General features: G+C 42.8%; 2 protein-coding genes across 4 annotated transcripts in view; both read left to right on the forward strand.

Annotated features, from left to right (window-relative positions):
* The window catches only part of LOC127472136 (collagen alpha-2(I) chain), a 48,595-nt gene extending 41,215 nt beyond the window's left edge, over window positions 1-7,380 (forward strand). The window contains exons 2-3 of the mRNA XM_051789835.1: window positions 6,702-7,182; window positions 7,311-7,380. Coding sequence (XP_051645795.1) covers window positions 6,702-7,182; window positions 7,311-7,370 — 541 coding nt within the window. The 3' untranslated portion in view covers window positions 7,371-7,380. The remainder of the gene's footprint in view (window positions 1-6,701; window positions 7,183-7,310) is intronic.
* Window positions 6,613-20,410, forward strand: part of ACSL1 (acyl-CoA synthetase long chain family member 1) — a 39,416-nt gene continuing 25,618 nt past the window's right edge. The window contains exons 1-2 of one of the 3 annotated variants that reach the window (XM_051790432.1): window positions 6,613-6,751; window positions 15,888-16,115. In XM_051790432.1, coding sequence (XP_051646392.1) covers window positions 15,921-16,115 — 195 coding nt within the window. In that variant the 5' untranslated portion in view covers window positions 6,613-6,751; window positions 15,888-15,920. Of the gene's footprint in view, window positions 6,752-7,336; window positions 7,406-15,063; window positions 15,089-15,887; window positions 16,116-20,410 lie in introns of those variants that run through there. The other 2 variants (XM_051790433.1, XM_051790434.1) reach the window with 2 other exon arrangements.

Below are 20,410 nucleotides of genomic sequence, written 5' to 3' on the forward strand. Positions count from 1 at the left end.
CACTTAGTCCCTCTTTCCCACAGAAGCCAAGCACTGGAACAGGGCTTGCCACATGTGGAAATTGTAAGTCTTGTCCAGAAGCCTGTGCTTTGGCATCTTTTTATGCTTACATGGGTGGCTCCCGTGGATCTTCTCCCTTTGTTTAAGGCAGGCAGTTGATAATTTCCAACATCTGCTCGCCCATTGTTTTGGTCTGGCATCTTCAGGCTCAACTTGTTTGGCATTTGATGGCCTCGGGCAGATGAGATGTGGGGCCAACCTTTTGAAAGCAGAGTTCTGTTTACACACATGGTTCAAGTATTGTGACATAAGTGTCATATGAAAATGCAATTAACAGAATTAATGTGCGTGTTCAGTCTGCAGATATGTTTTGTAAGAAATAAGGTTTGTAGAAGCCTTTTTGAATGCTAGGCACTAATTTAAAGTCATAGTATCAAAATCACTACATGCAAGCTCTTTGGCCTTGGGAAAGAGAGCTAATTCTTTCTGGTTTCTCTTTCTGAGTCCAAATGAACCCTTGCAGTGGTGGAGCATGCTTTTTAGCTGACAGCTTTGGGGAAATGGGCACACTCAACTTGAGATATCCTTGAAAAGCAGATGTTCCTTGCCATGACATCTAGACTCCTCCTGAGGCTGAACTTGTGAATTGATTCTCATTAGAAATAGTTGCAAGAAGGTGTGGGTATGTGAAGAATGTGAGATCATGCTGTGCATTTAGCGGTCATTGTTGGCAAGGGACATTCAATATACTGTGGGCTGGCAATACCTGGGGTTCTGCTGTTCATTTTTGTGTTAAACATGTGCCGGTGAACTGTGAATTCTACCAGATAAAACAACTTACTCCTTTTGGGAGCTGGAAAATGTCGTAATCAGGATATGTTCCAGCAGAAGAGATGGTATTTTATTTTTTGACACAGACAATTTGTTTCTTAGTTACAGTTTAAACACAATAAATATTTAATTTCTGAGCTTTCTTGCTCTGATTATCTCTGTGTAATATTTTGCTTGATACTCAGTTAAGCAGACAGAACGTTATGGTTGGTTCATATATTTCAGTAATATACCTTTATATATTGCAGCTTCTGTTCTCAAACAGATTTTAGAAGTAAAGAACATAAACTTTATCTTTTTTTGTGTGGTGCCTTTGACCCTCAAAAAGATATATATACAGTGGAATGGTGGTTGGAAAATACTTTACAAGTGAAAAAAGCGAACAAGTTGTCTTGTTCATATTGTATTGACAGAAACAACTAGCAGAACATTCTTCTTATGTTTGTGATTTAACTTAAATAACTCTCAAATTTGAAAAGCTTTATGTTGATAATTTTGATTAGGCAAGTAGTAAACTTGCTAGTAAACTTTCACACATGTAGAGCTTAGAAGAGGAAGGAGGTGGAAACACAGCCTGCGAACCAAAGTTCAGAAAAAGAAGGACTAGTGGCAAATGAGCTGACACAATTTAATCTATTGCTGTTTTAGGCTGACTTTTCCAGCCCTGTGTCATTACACAGGTACCTTATCATTTGAGGAAATAACATTTTTGTTAGCTTGACATAAGCAAGCTGAATCAGTTATGGCCAGGTTGTCTTGTTTTTACTGGACAGAATACTATTTCCATAGGACTCCTCAATCTCCTTCATATTTTCTGGGGTTCAAACTGACACCTGAATGCTTTGAGAAGGGCAGTTTCTGTGTGCTGAGTGTGAACTAAACAGAGACTTTGTCAGTTTGTACAAACGTTCATTGGAAGATCCTAAACCATAAGCTACACATTTATCTTACAAGAGGTATGGAGCAGGAGAAGGAAAACTATGTGATAAACAGAGACAGTAATAGAAAGTGGAAGGAATAGTAAGCATAGCCAAAAAATCCTTCCTGTATTTAAAAAAAAAACAACACACAAAATCCTCAAAACACAACAAAGTCATTACATGCTTAAAAACATGGAATTGCTATTTAAGTTGGCTTTCTAGTTTTGTTTCCTTTTTGTTTTTTAAGTCTCTCTAGATATATTTGTGTATGTATGTGTGTAGATCTATCTATCTATCTATCTATCTATCTATCTATCTATCTATCTATCTCATGTCTCTTTTCTAGTGTGCAATAGAAGTTTCACAACTTTTTTTTTCTGTGCTTTTATACAGAGGATTTTGTAAACATTTTATTTTCCTCATTAGGTATCTCAACATTCAGAAGACCTATGTTTCATGGAACTCAGTACACTCATTAATTCCTTACTTCTGTCTTTCTAAGCTGAAGAACTATTTAAGGTAACATATGGAGGGTGACTGAAGCATGGTTTAGGCTGGCTCTGCGCAGACCTTTATCCAGAGTCCTGCCAGTACAGCTCATTCATGACCCCAGTACGTTAGGGTTTGTGTTCATCCATGTGTAAGGAAGGCAGATGACTGTAGTTTGCAAGAATCTCCCTACATATATTTTTTCTCTCTGACCTAGGACAGAGTTTCTTACTTCTGGGCATCTCTTACCTTTGGGTTATTTGCTGCAGTGCCCAATATGATGTGTTGTTTCTGAGAGCAAAATGCACTTGTACAATAACATAGACCTGGCATAGAGATAACCAGATTCAGTTGTCCTCAACAAACCAGTTTGTCTGTTTCAAGCCCACAATATCTTATTCTAGTATCTTCTTTACACAGTACCTTTTTGTCCCATTTAGGTTGGAAAAGACCTCTAAGATCAAGTCCAACCATTATATAACTGTCATATAACTTCAAGAAACTTAGATCCCCATGTCTTTCAATGTGTGGCAGGAATATGTGCACTTGCAGCCCAGAAAGCAACTGCATCCTGGGCTGCATCAAAAGAAGTGTGGCCAGCAAGTCAAGGGAGGTGACATATGTCCTAGCCTTGTCTTCCCCAGTGCTGGCTCCTGCTGTTCCCCACTGGGTCTCCATATGGACCCCAGACCTGACTTATTGCCTCAAATTACCCAAGGCTGTTGGTCCTGGAAAAGAGCTTTGCTTCTGCTGGAGTTGGACTCAGCTCCTCGCTGGTCCCTGACTATGGAGGGACCCCACTCCCCTTTCCTGCTCCCTGGTGTTTCCTGTCAGCACAGACATTCCATTTCTCAAGTGTATGAAAGTTACAAATGCAAAATCAACATTATTCCATTTCCTACTAGGAAGAGGATTGACAAGACATAAGTAACTTCCTGCTCCACAGACTGGTGTAGTTGCTTATGTTTTTTAATTGCTATATATGCTAGACATTTTGAAGTGCTTATTTACATAACATCTTTGTTTTAGTTCTCTTGCGATTGAACACAAGTGTTAGCAGATGCAGATACAGAATGGTAGGCTAGACAGTCTGTTTTGTATAAAAATGATATGCTTAGGATGGTTCAGAAATTATACACTTGGGACTGCCATATTCAGTAGTCATGTGCAAAGTCTGTAAATAAAAATAAAAAGAACACATCTAAGAGATTTTTTTTCTGTCAGATGCTTATTTTATTTTGTCAATGACCACCAATACATTTATACAAGAACAGTACTTTGACATCAACATTACTGGGAAAAGCAAATAACAGTGCTGAAAATTCTATAATGTCCATATATTGCTGAAATGGAAATCCTCTGTTTTTGGTAATCTATGGGATAATTGCCCTGTTAATGTCGTGGTCCTGGAGAGAAGAGGGGTCCAAGAAAGCTGATTGATTTTTTAAGGATCATCTTCTCCAAGCTCAAGAGTAGTCCACCCCCCCATGATCCTTCCCCTCTGCTCAGCACTGGGGAGACCACACCTGGAGCACCGTGTCCACTTTGGGCTCCTCCATACAAAAGAGACATGGACATACTGGAGAGAGCCCATGAATATGGTAAAGGGACTGGAGCTTTTGTCATAAGAGGTGAGGCCAAGCAAAATGGGATTATTCAGCCTCAAGAAGGAAAAATTTGGGGCTAGGGGGTATCTTCTGGGTGTGTGTAAATACCTGTTTTGGGGGCAAAGATGGAGGCAGACCCTTCTCAATGATACTCAGGGAAAGCACAAGAGGCTATGGGCACAGGCTGGAATACAGGGAATTTCCTTTAAACAAGAAAACCAGAATCTCCTTTTGGATGTCTTTATTGACTCATTTGTTTTATCTGACATATTTTATGAGCAGATTTCCCTAATTAAATGGATTTAGAGTCTGTATACCATGTACATCAATAAAAAGAGTTGGTTACACCTCAAATATAATTAAAAATGTTTATGTAGTTGCTAAAGGATCCTAGACCCTGCTGGTCCACAAGAACACCGGGTTCCTTAGTACCCCTGTGTAAGACAGTCCAATATTGTTACAGTAGACCTTGTTTATGTACAGCTCCTACTTCCACTTGGTCTCTGTATGTTTCTCTACACAGTTTGGTTGAGACTGGGTCCCTATCTTTTCTGAGCAGCCGGAAAAAAGCCAGTTTCAGAGAGTAATGTAGTCCCTGGATGTATAATGTGGTAAGTGTCAAGGAGCATCAGAGAGATGATACCTGGCATTAGAGAGATAGCTATTTAAATATTGGGTAGCTGGGACTTTTGCAATTTCATGTTGCTGACAGAATTCATGAAAAGGTATGTATGAGAGAGAGAAAGAGAGATATTTTTTAGACACTCTCTTTCCAGTGAAAGATGAGAAAATCAGTTCACTGAAGTTTCTTGGAGAAAGCACTGAAACGTGGTTTATGGCCTTTAGAAACCCAGATGTGGAGAAAGATGTCCTAATGAAGGATTAGTTAGCATAGTAGATAACATAATAATAAGTTTTGGCATTTGGCAGATGGAACCTAGATGCATTCAGGACAAAACATGAAATTACCTGTGAAATGGTGTTTGCATTTCTTCATCACTTGTTTCCTTCATCCAAAACCCTGGACAAAACGCAAAAATCAGTTGGCAGAGTCTAGCTGTGTCAACATGAGCACGAAATGTGGTGCAACAGGAGCAAAGCAGCAGAGCCCACCCGTGGCAGAGCAGCTGATGTCCATGCTGCCTGTGCTCTGGGGCCTTACTCAACTAGCTTTAGCATGGTGCTATGGACTCCATGTCCATGAGCAGCTGCAGTCAGTCAGAGGCACTCCTGGATCATGTGCTTCCACCTCCTTTCCTGAGAAAGGAATTTATTTTGCATTTCTGAGCCACTCCACAGTGTGAACCCAAGTGAAGTTAAGTGGGGCCTATCAGCAGCTTCACAAGTGCCCTCCTCCTTTGTGCTAAAAAGTGAACACAAGCTCCTTCTTTTGACAAAAATCTGTTCTGCAGGAAATCCTTTGCGTGGTATACTCCAGTATAAACTGAAGCATCAGGAAACAGTAGTTGCTTTTATGTAAAATAAAAGTACCCCTGGTAATTTATAAAATATAATATATATATATGAAAGTGTACAGCCTTAATCCCCCCCCACATTACACTCTTAAAATAACCCAAACAATACCCATGAGACACAGGAAGATTATGACAATGCAGAATGTGCAACACTGTGGGACTTTGACATGTGGGTTGATGATTTACAGGTCTACTAGACTGATGCAGCACATGGCCAAACCAAAACCAATTGCAGTAAAAACTGCCATCCGGAGGCACCCAGACAGACTTGAGAGGTGGGCCTGTGTGAACCTCATGAAGTTCAACAAGGCCAAGTGCAAGCTGGGTTGGGGCAATCCCAAGCATGAATACAGGCTGGGTAGGGAATGGATTGAGAGCAGCCCTGGCAAGAAGAATTTGGGAGTGTTGGTGGATGAGAGGCTGGACGTGAGCTGGCAACGTGCACTTGCAGCCCAGAAAGTCAATTTTGTCCTGGGCTGCACCAAAACAAGAGTGGCCAGCAGGTCAAGGGAGGTGATTCTGATCCTCTTCCCCACTCTGGTGAGACCTCACCTGGAGCACTGTATCCAGCTCTGGGGTCCCCAGCATAAGGACACGGACCTCTTCAAGCAGGTCCAGAGGAGGGCCATGAAGATGATCAGGTGGCTGGAGCACCTCTCCTGTGAAGACAGGCTAAGAGAGTTGGGGTTGCTTAGCTTAGAGAAGGCTCTGGGAAGACCTTACAGCAGTCTTCCAATATCAGAAGGGGGTCAGCAGGACAGCTGGAGAGGAACTTTTCACAAGGGCATGTAGTGATAGGACAAGGGGTAATGGCTTTAAACTGAAAGACTGTAGGTTTTGATCAGATATGAGGAAGAAATTCTTTACTGTGAGGGTGGTGAGACACTGGAACAGGTTGCTCAGTGAAGTGGATTCCCCATTCCTGCAAATGCTCAAGGCTAGGTTGGATGTCTCTTCGAGCAACCTGGTGTAGTGGAAGGTGCTCCTGCCCATGTCAGGGGGATTGGAACAAGATGATCGTTAAGGTCCCTTTGCAAGCTGTCACCTCGGACTTGGAAGGTGTTAAGCGAGGCACCCTGCAGTCCAGCGCTCCCCTCAGCTCCCTGTGCATCCTTGTCATTCGTGCCCGCAGAGCGCTACACTTCCGCGGCCTCCCTGCCGGTTCGTGCGCGTTCCTATGGGCAGCGGCAGGGCCGGGGGCAGGGCCGGGAGCGGGGCAGGGGCGGGGGCAAGGGCGGGCGGGCGGCGCGGGGCAGGCAGGGCCCCAGCGCCCGCCGGGCGGCGCGGCGGACGGAGGCGGTGGAGGGGGCGGAGAGGGAGGAGGAGGAGGCGGGCTCGGCAACGCACACGCCGCTCCCGCCGTGCTTGGCTTAAATAAGGCGGCGCCGGTGCAAGCCGCGTACAGCCGTGGTCGCCGCTGCTGCCGGAGGTGAGCGGGGTTCGGGGGCGCCGCTGCCGGCGGGGCCCGGGGCTGCGGACCTGGCCCCGCTGAGGGGCCGTGGGCTGTCGGGGACGCGCCGCCGAGAGAGGCGGGCTGGGCCTGCCGGGGCCGCCGCCGCGGGGCCGGGGTGGCCTGCGCGGCCGCTGTCACCCGCGGGGCCGGGCGGTCCCGTCCTGTCCCGCCGCCGATCCCCGCAGGCTGCCGCTTTCCTTCCCGCCCCGCAGTGGGACCAGCGTCCCGCGGAGCCGGCTCGGCTTCCCCTCGCACAAAAGCCTTCAGGAGACCGTAGCCGGCTGCCTCCGGCCTCCCCCCGGCGCTGCGGCAGCTCGGGCTGGCCGGGCATTGTTCGGGCCGGCGCTGCCCCGCGCCCCGCACGGCCCGGCCCGGCGGGGGAACGGCTCGGGCGGGCCGAGCAGCAGGTTGGGGGGCTGACCCGGGGGCTCGGGTCCGGTCAGCTGCCGGACCTTGCCTTCAGTGACAGTGTTCTTTCGGGCACGAATGCAGCATGTACTCGAAGCAGCTTCATTCTTTTTTTCTTCTTTTTAAGCAGTTTAGGGCGCGTATGGAAACGCAGCGTGAGGCAAAGTGGCCTAAAATGGAAGGTTGAGGGGCTTTGACTTTGCAGACCTCCTCTGCTGTTAGGTAGGACTTGCAGTGCTACAGCGCAGGGATTTAGCCTGGTTACACGACGCTTTTGTTCTAGAATGCATACATTTCTTGTTCCTGTTGAACAGGAATTGCAACACTTGAAGCCTTCTGAATTTCTAAAGGGCATGTCTGTGAGCTGTCTGGGGTATTACGGACACGCTCTTGGACTAAGTAATGCATCTAAACATATGCCTCACTTGGGTTAGTGTCTGAGATATGATGGTCAGGTCCTGTGATAGGAAAGAGTGACTTCTAAAGCAACTGCTATCGATACCCCATGGTTCTCTGTCTGTACCCAGACCTGTTCCACAGAACTGTTCCATGTTAGCAGATTTCCTTTTTCATCGACGTTGCTTTACAGGGAATCATGCTGTCTCCTGAGCCTGCTCAGGAGTGTTTATGTTTGCCTTTCTGCTTTGGAACGTGCTCTCAAACTCACAAGCTGAGATTTCTCAGCTCAAGGATTTGGATCAGTCTTCTTGGATCAAGAAATCCTGAGTTTAAGAGGGCATCGAGGTTACTGAGAAATACCTTTCTTTTTCTCTTGCAACAATAGCAGTATTAATAATGCAAAAACTGATATACAAAGTTCCTCATGGAACTGTTTGCTGTTACTCCCTGACTTTTTAAAGTTTAAAGATATGTATCTTGCTTGTATTGGGATATGAAAATATTTGAAGGATGGCTGATGGGAAAAACCTAAAGCTTGTCATTACAAGTAACTGTTGTGTGAAGTGTACTCAATTCTAGGTCTTGAGCAAACGGCCTTAGCCTAGTCTGAGAACTGCATGACTATAATGGATTTACAAAGGCAGCTTCTAAATTTGGTAGATGTTGTTTTACAACTACAAATTGACCAGCGTGAGGTTTGAAGTAAGTCTCCCTTCTTGAGGAGGAAACCCCCAAATAGCCTTTTGATTCAAGGACAAGTATAAGGTTGGTATCAGTGGAAAAACAGCCAGCAATCTGAAATGGAAGGAAAGACAACTTTGAAATAGTTGTCTGGGTAAGTGATTCTTCTTTTTTTTGAGCAAAGTCTGTGTAGCTGGTTATCTGTCCTATCTCATCACTCCACTAGAAGTGAATACTACATGGGATTTTCTGGAGGAGACAGAGGTGAGTTATACCTTTGCTGTCCTGCGTGTGTTGCTCTCCAGTGGAGAAGAATAAACAGTTTCTTCTCTCTCTCTTTCCCCTCCAAGAAAACAACACTTTGACTAATGTGAGCAACAGAAGGTAATAGTAGGTTTCTGTACTTTGTTTTGTTTTTCTAGATCTTAGTAATATGGCTGATTGAATTGGGGAGACTCAACTAGACTAATGGCATGAAGCTTTTTGAACGTGCAGCAGACGGAGAGAGATATTCTGGCCCAAGGAATACATTGCTTGATAAATTGGGTTTCTGGTGGTCTTATGAATAGACTGCCTGCCATATCCTGCTTCCCTGCTGTGCTAAATTACAAGTTCAGATACATTAAATATTTTACTCTGGTAAATACAATTAGTGGCAACTCCACAGAAATCCTTGCAAGTAAGAGGGACAAATGTTTGTTCATTGGCAAACGGTTTTGCATGGGAGTTTACAGCTCTGTATGGCTCAGGGAAGCTTTGCTGTACAGCATTGACCTTTACAGGCTGTAGAGGGGACCCTGGCTGCAGATGTGGGGCTTGCATTTCTGCAGATCCCACCTGACTCCTCAAACAAGGACATTTGATCATAACATAAGGCTCTCTTTCTGCCTTTCATGTTGGGAGTTATTCATCTACATAGGGTAAAATATGGTTCCCTGCCTATGGCAGGAAGCTGGGAACTAAATAATCCAACCCAAACCATTCTATGACAGTAAAATTCTTCTTTTTGGTTACGATTTGAATCTTAGTATTACTGGTAGTTTGTTGACTGAAAACAGCTTGCATGGTTTTATAGAGATGTAGAGGAAAAATGGTTTTTACTTTTGTAGTTGGACCATTTAAGCGTTATAGCAGAACAGTGTAATGTCCTGTTTCCAGCAGAGAACTTTTGCCTTTTTGTGTGAATTACTGTTTTTGAACCCAGAACTCTTAAGCTTTAGTTTGGTACTGCTTGTACCATGTTTTAAAAACTTGGCCTCTGCAGTTGGATTGCAATAATAGGCTGGTAAGGTTGGTTTCCTAGGAAAGCTAGAAGAAAATGCTTACTATCACTGACTCAGAGGAAATGCAGGCATACCTTAATACCTGAGGTCAAAAAGTTACTTGATTTGTTATACTCCTTGTGCTGCTGGTGTTGGGAGGTCACTCAGTGAACCAATTGCTTTTCATAAATTACTGATCTGTCCAGTCTCGTAGAGTTAAGGAATATGTTTTTTAAAACAACCTTCTGAATGTAAACACTATCAGTAGTGTGATGCAATGGGGCTTAGTATGCCTGACCCAGGTTGTCTTCTGCAAGACTTCAGGTGTCATAAGTATGACTAAGAAACTCATTCTCATGGAGTCTCAGGTGAGTGCTTGAAGCATGTGTTAACTTGATGTTGCATACTGGGTTTTCTGAGTAGTAGCTTTTTCCTGGGAGGAGTAGAATGAATAAGTTGCTATGATCTACTCAAGCTGTTACAGCACAAGTAAGCTACTGGCTTGTAGCAATGTGCTTCTGTAGGGTGGTTTTCATCTTTACTGTATTTGGATTGATGTTACATTAACAGAGCAGTACTAGGATGTAATTGCAAATCAGAGTTGTAGGGATGTAATTCTGATGGATAGCAGCTTAGGTTGCAAAATAAGTGTTTGTTCTCTGGTTTTTGAAGGTGAGAAACCAGTAAGACTGTATAGTGACATTGTGTGTGTATGGGCATGGATTAAAAGTAACTTAAATCAATCACTGTCTGAAAGGTTTTAGTGGCAAGTATTGCTTTTCCTTAATGCACAGGGTTACCAAGTGCTGCTGGAGGACTGTAATTGCACAAAAGGCATTGAGCAGGTTTTTGTCATGTGATTCTGCTCCTGAACTTGAATAAACTCCAGTGACCTCACTAGTGTGCACTCAGATTACTTGTTGGACATCACTAAGATGCAAGATTCCAGGTGATGTTCCACTTGATTGCAAGAGGATTGCAGTCAAATGTCTGAAGACGGGGGATAGGAACAGAGCGTTGAGACATCACTATCAGATGCAGTGCTCTGTAAAGGTTGCAGTAGGAGTCTTAACTTCAGTGGCAGCTTATGAAGTAAATCATTGTGGCCCAACTGATGGGTCTGAATCCAGCTTCTAGGGTGTTTTACTGCAGGTCTGCCTTGTCCTAAATGCAGAAACAGAAGCTGAACCTACAGAGGCACCTGAACCCCACTACATGAATGCCCTCTGGTTGCTTAGAGCCAGACTGAACAGGAGTTGGATGGGGGAATGAATGTTAAGGACCTGATGGTTCTTCTCTGAGCATGGGATATGTTCCTTACTGACAGCTTTTTAGTTCCTCCCTTTTTACTCCTGCAGGAAAGGAAATTTGTTAGTTACGGCTTTAAAAGGAGGATTTATAGCTCTGTTGCTTGGCTTGGTGAACTTGGTAATTCTGGATAAGATATTTGGTGGGTTTTTGTTTTTTGTTTTGTTTTGTTTTTGTGTTTGTTTGTTTGTTTGTGTTTTTCTGTGTTTTTTTGTTTTGTTTTTTTTTTTTTAGTTAGGGAGGGGGCAGGGAATGAGGTATACGTGGAGGAGGAGGGCAGAGTAGGGGATCAAGCAGTTCAATAGTTCTTGGTTTATTCAGGAAAGTCTTCTGTGGCTGAGGAGAGACTGTCACATCATGCATGATATGAGAGGCTGCACCAGAGGAGGCATCTTGCTGTCCTATTTGTGTTATACAGGACTTAAACTGGGGTTTCGCCTTCACATCTCAAATACTGAAGCTCCTTTGCTGTATCTCGAGGGTGACTGTGGTTTGCTTGCTGGCTGCAGTTTGGTGAAGTCACAGGTGTTTGCAAGACCTCAGTCAAGTTACTGCCTTGACTGCAGGGCAGAGGCAGAAAATCCTTGGAGGACTTGCATGCAATGTTTGGAGTTGCATGGCTTAATGTGTATTATTGCAACAGTCCATCACTTTCCCTGGCTGTGCTGTCATGTTTCCATCTGGGAACTAATGGTTGTCTGGTCATCGAGACAAGAGTTGATCTAGTTGAGAACTAGCATCACAACTAACCCAGGAAAATGGTGTTTGCCGGATCACCTCCCTAGTGATACCATCAGATGACTGCCTAGCCAGCATGGAGGGGGTTGTGGGAGCATTTATCTAGGACAAGTTGGACTGACTCAAATTTAAGCTGACTGTAAATGCAGCTGATATTAGGATTATGTATTCTATTCAGACAAAAGGATTTCTCTGGTTAATAGCAAAGCTATTTGTTGTACCCTGTTTGATATGTAATAAAGGAGCTAGAACATGATTCTGCACTTGCTCTTTCAAAGGTTGAGTGGAGAAAGGCTTAAGTAAAACAGATCTATGGGAGCTGTGCAGTGTAACCTGTAAGAGTTACAAGAAAAGAAAGAAAACAGTTGTAAGAAAACAACAAATTGCGATGGCAGTATCTGCCAGGACAACACCAAGGTATATGGGTGGCTGGCTCCCTGTTCCAGCATGTCATAGTAAAAACATTTTAGTGCCATATTGCTCACAATAAGAGGTAGGCAAATGGTCTTGTAGCTTTCTCCTGCCTGTAAGAGGCTGTAGAAGTAACATAGCCTCTTCTACACCATGTGGTGGACCTGCCTTTATGGCAGGCAATTGCCGTGCTCTGGGCTGTTCATCTAAATATAAGAATAGAAAGGAAGAGAGGCTATTGGTCCTTGGGGTTGTTTTCTTTGCTATACAGAAGCTGACGGCTGCTCCTGTTCTCTTCCGTTGCACTCGAACGATGTCTGGCTATGGATAGACAATAGGCAGGCTGCTGCCCACTGTAAATAGACCATTGTACGCCGAGAGTAGGAGCAGCAAAGAACGGCACAGTCGTGCCAACTTGGGTCGTTGCCTTGAGATACTGGCTCTGCTGTAAAGAATGAGTCTTGGGTGCTGCAGGGTGTGCGTGTGTGAGCAGAGAGAGCTGGCATTGTCTGAGCCTTACATATCAATTCAGTTACGGGGTTCTGTGAGTTCAGAGGGATGCCTTCTTCGGCTGGATTTTGGGAACTGTTTCTGTGGAGGTGGTCAGGAGAGGTAACTATCTCTGAAGTAGTTTTGCCTTGTTATCAAAACCACTTTCCCATATCTGTCTGGTCATGTTTCTGAGAGACCAAGGTCTCCTGGTTGCATTGAGAAAAAAGTGCTTTTGAGCTCAATTCTGCAGGGTTTGGGTTTGGTTTTGTTTTGTGGTGGTTTTTTTTTCTACATGTAGCAACCTGAGTATCACAGACTGGTACTTTTCATTTGGATCTTCTTCCTTTGGGTCTTCAGCTGTGTCTCAAACTGGGGCAGAGCTACTGAGTCCACCTTGTGGTCCAGATCCTGTCTGGTGAGAAGCAATTGCAGGACCTGAATTTGTGAAGAGAGCACGGCTTTTGTGCTTGTCTTGAGTGAGCAAATTTAGCTGGGTCCTTCCTTGAGGACAAGGACTGAAATCCAGATCCACACTCCACTGTGATCCTTGTATCTCAATCTAAAGGCTCTAAACCACTCTCCTTGGTCATGATGAAAACCCTGGATGTCTGATGTGGTTGGAGTATGAGCCAAGTAAATATTGAGATGGCTGAAAGAAGGCTGGGAGGCACTGAAGTCTCCTTTCTTGATGGGCCATATTTAGATGCATATGTTAAGAATGTGAATTTATTCTCCCTGTTCCATCTAGCTTTACCTTAAATACAGAAAACAAGAGCTGATGTGATTTAACAGGTAGTGTTAAAGCCAGGAATTACTTAGTCTTGCAGAAAACTCTACCCTCACCTTGTTTTTTGTGCTGATGAGGCAGAAGGTATAATAAAATATAATCAATATAAACATAAGCTGTAAAATGTATTATTATGTACCAGATAACCTGTGGTATAACTGCTCAAGAAGGATTTTTATGACAGCTCTACAGCTGCTCTACAAAGAGCTGGTCAAGGAAATGAAAAGCAGTGGTGTGCATCCCTTCTCTTCACCTCGGCTGAAATCTTAGCAGCTCCTTGACTACAGTGGGACTCTTGCATGAATGAAATGATGATGTTTACTTCAGTTCTTATTAGCTGTAATGGCACCACAACCTTTTTAGGGAGTAATTAGAATTACACTGCATTCCTAAATCATAATGTGTGTGTGGGACACTTTATGACTAATGCAGATAGGAAAGCAATTTTAAAAGTCCAACATGCTTTGTGGAGCTTGAAGAAGAAAAAGCTACGCTTGCTTTTAGCCCTTACACACTTCAGAGCCCCCTTTTTTCTAGTTTCATGACATAGTGTCTATGATATATGCAAAACTTAACTTGTAAGTAGAGACTTCATTGTTGCTGTGATTTGTTTTTTTTTTTTTTTTTGGTCTTACTGTTCATCTGCGTATATTAAAACTTAAGAAGTAATTTTCATGGTGCAATGCTAATGAACATTATTTGATGCATAGAAAGCAGCAGTATGATATTCTAACTATTAAGCCAGTAACTGATTTTTTTTAATAAAATTTAATACCAAGGGAAGATGAAGAACTTGTTAATATATTCAGGTTTTTTTCTACCTTCCATCCACTGATGTGTTGTGGATTTTGAGTACAGTCTGCTGTGTATCACAGTGCAAATAGCCAAAAGGCATTTCTGTAGTGGCCCTGCACTGCATATCTAGGTGATGCACTCCTATGCTGTACAGCTATGCCAGGAAAGAAAAGGGAGGGTGGGGGAGAGGGCAATGTCTGCAGGCTGGGGAACACTCCGTGGGTCCAGGACTGTTCCAGAGGTGGAACTTGACTCTATCCTGACACTACCCCCATCCATGACCTTACTTCAGCCTGTCCTGTTAACATTGTGAAACCATGGGCCCTTTGAACTAATTTTATGCTTTTCTGCTGTCTCTAGCAAATCCTTGTCCAAATACTGGTTAGACTTTATATGAACTAGACTGCTCTTCTGTTGCTTTGTTGAAAAACTGCAGCAGTAAAGATTTCAAGGTTGGACTGTAAACTAGAGGTTTTCCTGTAGAATTATGAAATATTAACCTGATACGGTTGGTTTTTAAACTAATAAACGTATAATTCTACCTATTTGGATTTCGGAGCCTCCTGTGCTGCCATCATGAAGCAGTGCATTGATACACAGTATGCTGTAGCTGTTTAAACACATCTTCTGACATTCTTTAGGGCCTTGTTTAATTTTATCGTCCACAGGAAATTGCTAGGACCTAAATTGCCGAAGTAGATACATCTCTGCTCTGCAGGCAAGCAGGGAAGCGCTGCTCGCTGCCAGTGGCCATTGCCGGCCGGCGGTGGGAGCGAGGGCCCCGCTCCGCGGTGCCAGCCGCGCTGCCGCCCCGCCAGTGCCCTGCGGCCGGCGGTGGGGTGACGGGCTGCGGCTCCCATTGGCCCCGGGCGGGCCTCCTGCTCACCTCTCACCTAGTGGGCACGGGCTGGTGGGTTTGGCATGTGACAAACGTCCCGGGAGACCTTGGCTGTAGAGGAGAGCACCAGCTGAGCTGACTGCAGTCCGTTTTTTTTCCCTGCAGCTGGTTCTTGCTGTGGAATATCCGTGTCAGTGAGTGCTGGCGGGGAGCAGCCTCTTGCAGCTCTTCCTTCTGTGTGAACGTGACAAATTAAATGTGCTTCCTGTGCTTGATTGTACTGTCGTGTGCTGCTGCCTTGGGCCTCATTTGACACTGCTTTAGTCTGCCTCATGACCAGAGATAAATTGCTGGCATGGTGCTGGGAGAAATAGGAAACTTGCTAGTAGCATAGGGGAGCTATGGGAGGAGATTGGCTTTGAAGGCAGCTTGCCGTGCTGACCTTTCTGTGTGTGACTGAAGGGAGAGTAGGAAAGAGTTTATTTTACTGGACTTTAAATGAGGAAAAATCCTGCTCCTGCTATGCTACTATAGGATTAGGATGCTCTCTGTTATATGCAGGCAAGATAACCTATGTCCCTGCCCGTCCTCTCCCAGACTTCCCTGTTTGACACTTAACTGTTTAAATAATCTTACAGTACAGCTACTCTACAAATAACTATTTTACATTTGTGAAATGCTCTCCTTTACCAAAAGTTTTGGGGTTTGTTTAATTTTAATGCAGTCTCTGTTAAAAGCAATATTAAAACCCTGAAGAAATTCCCTCCTTTCATCCCCACCTGTTTTTCTAGAGTATGAACCAATAATTGCTTGCTTACTTAGTAGCAGCACAGAAGTCTAAACATACTGTCTGCCTACTAGCAGATCTAGTTATTTTGGTAGTGGGAAGCCAATAGGAAAAAGCATTTATTGTGCTCATACAGCAACAGGGAATCAGACTGGGATTTCAGATTTTTTTTTTTCTTTTTGTGCAACTTTCTTTTATACCAACAGATTCCAGCATTGGAACAACTGCACTGAACTGCAATGCAAGCACATGAGTTGTTTAGATACCTGCGAATGCCGGAACTTGGGGATGTCAGACAGTATGTGCGCACCCTTCCGACAAATACGCTGATGGGCTTCGGTGCTTTTGCTGCTCTCACGACCTACTGGTATGCAACAAGACCAAAAGCACTAAAACCACCATGTGATTTAGCAATGCAGTCTGTGGAAGTAGAGGTAAGTGTCACTTGATGGATGCTGTAGTTCACTGAAATTTGAAGCTTAGATGCAGCATTGAAAGAGACCAAACAGTTGATTTACATAAGTGTTTCTAAACTTATCGTGTGTGGGCGATACATTTCTGAAATATGGCTTGAACTCATTATTTTGGCTTTCTGAATTTGAAAGCAGCTTGAGGGTTGAGGTCATAGTGGCAATAACTAGCATGGGAGAAAAAGACTGTGCTGAGACAACTAAGCTTCTGATCTGACTGGTAGCAGGTAACTTGTTCATGTTAGAAGTAGCACAGTGTAATTTTCAATTCCTTGCCGTGTGTTTAGGTGATGACCTATTAAATTAGGTCTGGGGGTCAGGGTATGTATGCTGGTATATACTGATTAGGCTAATACTTTACTGTTATTTTTAGTGTATAATAGCTGACATATGAGACTTTATATTGGGTTACAAGCATGAAGAGAGTACTAATTGTCCTCAGATGATCTGTGGAAAGAAATATTAGTCTGCCAAGAGATCTCAGCCATAGAGTAAATTGAAACTAAACCAACCACCCGCTAAACTCTGCATATGCCAGCTTAGCTTTTGTCTTATGCTTTTTAGAGGTAGACAGTTACTGTTAGGTGGTAGCATTTAAAAGTGAAGTTAAACACACAAACAGTCTGACTGGGAGAAACTGTTGCTTTATAAGCAAATATAGACAACTGATTACAAGGCTGAGGTTTCTTGAGCAGTGGTTATATTGATTCCCCTTGTTCACTACAGCATCAAGACTACTTTTTCTTTCAAGAGTACTTCTGTGTTTCTTCAGGGTAGACAAGGTGTCTTCTCCTTTTGAAGGAAGGAGACAGCTTTGAAAGGTTGTGATCTTCAAGGGAGATACTTATAAAATGTAGGATTGAAAAGCTGACAGCTTTTTGAAGTAGTCTTTATTGTCAGAAACTATAGGTGTTTTTTTAATATATATATACTTTCAACTGTAGTTTCTCTTTACAGCACATTCTTCTGCATGAATAGACAGCCTCTAGTTGTCCTATATCAAATGCAATTAACATGACTCTTGTGCTTAATAGTAGATGTGACTACAACCTGAGGTAAACAGATGTGGTGGAGCAGTTTGAAATTTACAGTAGGTCAACTTCATGAACTTCAGCAAAGCAAACTCCTGTCATAGCCTCAAATTGGGCACTGTTTTCGATGTTTCATGATACTGACATGGGGGAATGGCACATTACTTGGCCCTTCCATTCAGAAGTTTAGTAAGTACCATTATTCCCTAATCTTCTCAGTAAGCATACAGTAAGCTTACTGACACAACAGTCATGCTACTATAGCAAGTAATGGTCTGCCTCTAGAAGTACACAAAGTACAAAAAGATGCTCTGGCAATGTGATAACTGCCAAAATTCCTCTTTTCAAGCAACATATGTAGAGTAAGGATCTAGATATTAGATCTTACTTCTGTTGGTGACCTTTTCCAATCCTGACACCAGCCACTTAGACAGTGGGCTGAATTGTCTTGTAAAGCAGCATATCTTTGTTGCTGGAATAAACTAGCAGTGAAAAGTTTCTACTGTGCAGGGCCTCACTAGTCAATATAGACCTCAGCAGATTTTGGGGGGCATTGCATTTTAAGATGGTAAAACAGTGGCTCTTAACTGTCCATAAACCCAGTGACAAATGCATATTTGTTTGAGACTCTTTACAGCAGTCTCAGTTCACTGCCTTTATCTCTTCAAGCTAAATTACTTGTCACTTCTGGATTCTGAGATTGAAATCACTGTTTGGTGCTATGAAACTTCACTAAGCTACTTAATGCATCATTGATCCATATTATACTAATTATCATTGGCTCTCTGATCAGAGCAAGATAGGTATAACAGCATTATTTTTCATTGCCTCTTTGGAAAATACGTTTTAATAAGAAGATAGAAGAGTAATAAAACTTAAATGGAAAACAGCTGGTGTGTTAGCAGGTGATAAGAGTTCAAACTTGGAGAACGTGTTGAGATGAGTGAGATCAATCCAGTTTTGTTCACTTTAAGGGCTGCATCTGAAGTATTAATAATTTGTAAACTGTACCAAACTGATCAAATGAGAACCTATGTTTTGAAGCAAATTTCAAGTGTATGTTGGAATTGGTAACAAGACTGTAATACAGTGCTTGGGATTCAATTTCTCACTACATTTTTCTTGGAGTTTAACTTCACATACTTCATTTTCTTATGTATATGTTAAGATGTCACTTCCACAGGGAAAAAAATAATCAAATACTGCTCTCAAATTGTCTTCACATCTTTTTTTTTTCTGCCTAAGCAATACAGTGTTAAAAGGCCTGAGGACTAAACAGTGTGCTCCAAAAAAGACATGACAGAAGGCAATGCCTCTTCTCTACCATTTTAATATCTAATCTACCTGTTCACTAATAATAACAATTTTGAACTAGAAGAAAACTTTTACGTAATTCTTACTTGTGATTTATTTCCTTGGCCTCTAACAAAGTTAAGTGAAGTCATTAACTGGAGAAGGGTTTCTACATGTTCTGATAACAAATCTTTATATAGGAGGAAAAAGATCCTATTTACTGCTGTTCCAGGTCACTTCCCCTCTCTGGAAAGCTTTGATTTGGTAGGCCCGCACCCAGTGACCCATTTGATCCATCACTGGATAAGCATAGAGGTTGCACACTTAGTTGAATGTGGTTACAAAGAGGTGGCAGGGACACCTTCTACTAGACTCGATTGCTCAGAGCCCCGTTCAGGCTGGCCTTGAACACTTCCAGAGATGGAGCATCCACATCTGGATCTGTCTGCTTGTAGATTGCTTGCTCTTTCCACTGGTGACGGACAGCTGAACGTCTTTGGTTATTGACTTTGAGTGCAAGTGTATGGCTGTCAAATATATTAAACCTTGTTTAAACTTCTTTTTGTCCCAAGTTATGCTAAAGCATGTAGTGGAATAGAATAGAAATAAATATTAGGATGTCAGTATTTTCTAGTAGAGTAAGATTTTGGATTTGTGACTGGCTTTTTTGTTCCCTTAAGACATTCAAATATGGAGAGAGATATTCAGCTCATGAAAGCTTTTAAGCCTTCTTACGTTCTTCTGATACATTACCAGAATTCTAGCATGCTTTGTCTTTCAAGAATCACTTGATTTAGATGTGTGCTTGTCTCCCTGTGAAGTGATCAGTGGTGCACACTCACCTAGGGATTAGCATGCCTGAAGTTACATGGTTGTTTTGAAAACTCTGGTTTATACTACTTGCTGCTCAGAATATGCATGTTGGTGAGTGAAGCACCACTTGCTAGTATACCTTCCCTCTCAGGTAAAGGGAAATTCAGCCTCTTTCCTTTGAGGTGTGGTGGAACCCACAGTGTATTTTGACATTGCTGTGAATCCTAAACAGTGTGTCATCCTGTGTCAACGAGAAGCAAACCTGTGGCTTGAACAAAAGCAGCTATTTTATACGACCTGAGTAGGAGTTGATAGAGTGATATATACTTCTGTTCTAGACTAAATCTGTTTCCTTTAGCTGCTGCTATTCTGAACCAATGCCAAGGTTTTACTTAATGTCCAGCACTTGATGTCTAACGGGTTAATTTCCTGCAACAATCTGAGCTGCTGCGAGGGCTGCTCTACACAAGTTAACTAGAAACTCTTCTTGCATTAATCAGATTTTATTGCCTGGTTCCTTAAGAACACTTTGTTAAAACTGGCAACTCTTTTGGACCGATCTGTTAGATCCCATTCGGATAACTTGTGTGAAGTCAGCCGTATATTCCAGTCCTGAGGTTCAGATGTTTGGTGGTTGTAACTACCAGTGATTCTTAGACAAGTTTGCTGCAAACAGAACTTGATATTGCACAAATATTCTGGATAAGGACCACTTGGACAAGCTCTTAAAATAGTAGTTCTTGCTGCTCTCAAGCAAAATGTAGACCAATTCTGTTTTCTAGTAGATAAGTTAATTTAAACCTTGCCTTAATTTAAACCTTGCCTTACATTCCTAGTTTGACCTTCAGCATATCTGGGAGTATTTTGCTGCATCAATAACATTGAACTCCTTATGGTCTTCACACAAGGAACTGCGTGTTTTTCAGCAAAGTTCTAGGGCTATTGAAAATCCAGTTAATTCTACCTTACTATGGGAAAGAGAACAAAGTAAGCAAAACTTTAAAGGTTATGTTTCCCTTTACTGAAAACTCCTAAGAACTGATGGGATCTCTTCAATAGTAGTCTGTTATAGTTTCTCTTTTTTCAGGACAGTGCTATCAGTCCTATGTCTAAGCAGTGTGC

The sequence above is a fragment of the Manacus candei genome, unplaced genomic scaffold (genome assembly GCF_025592945.1).
Source record: "Manacus candei isolate 608988 ecotype Guabito, Panama unplaced genomic scaffold, ASM2559294v1 h1tg000028l, whole genome shotgun sequence".
NCBI lineage: Eukaryota > Metazoa > Chordata > Aves > Passeriformes > Pipridae > Manacus > Manacus candei.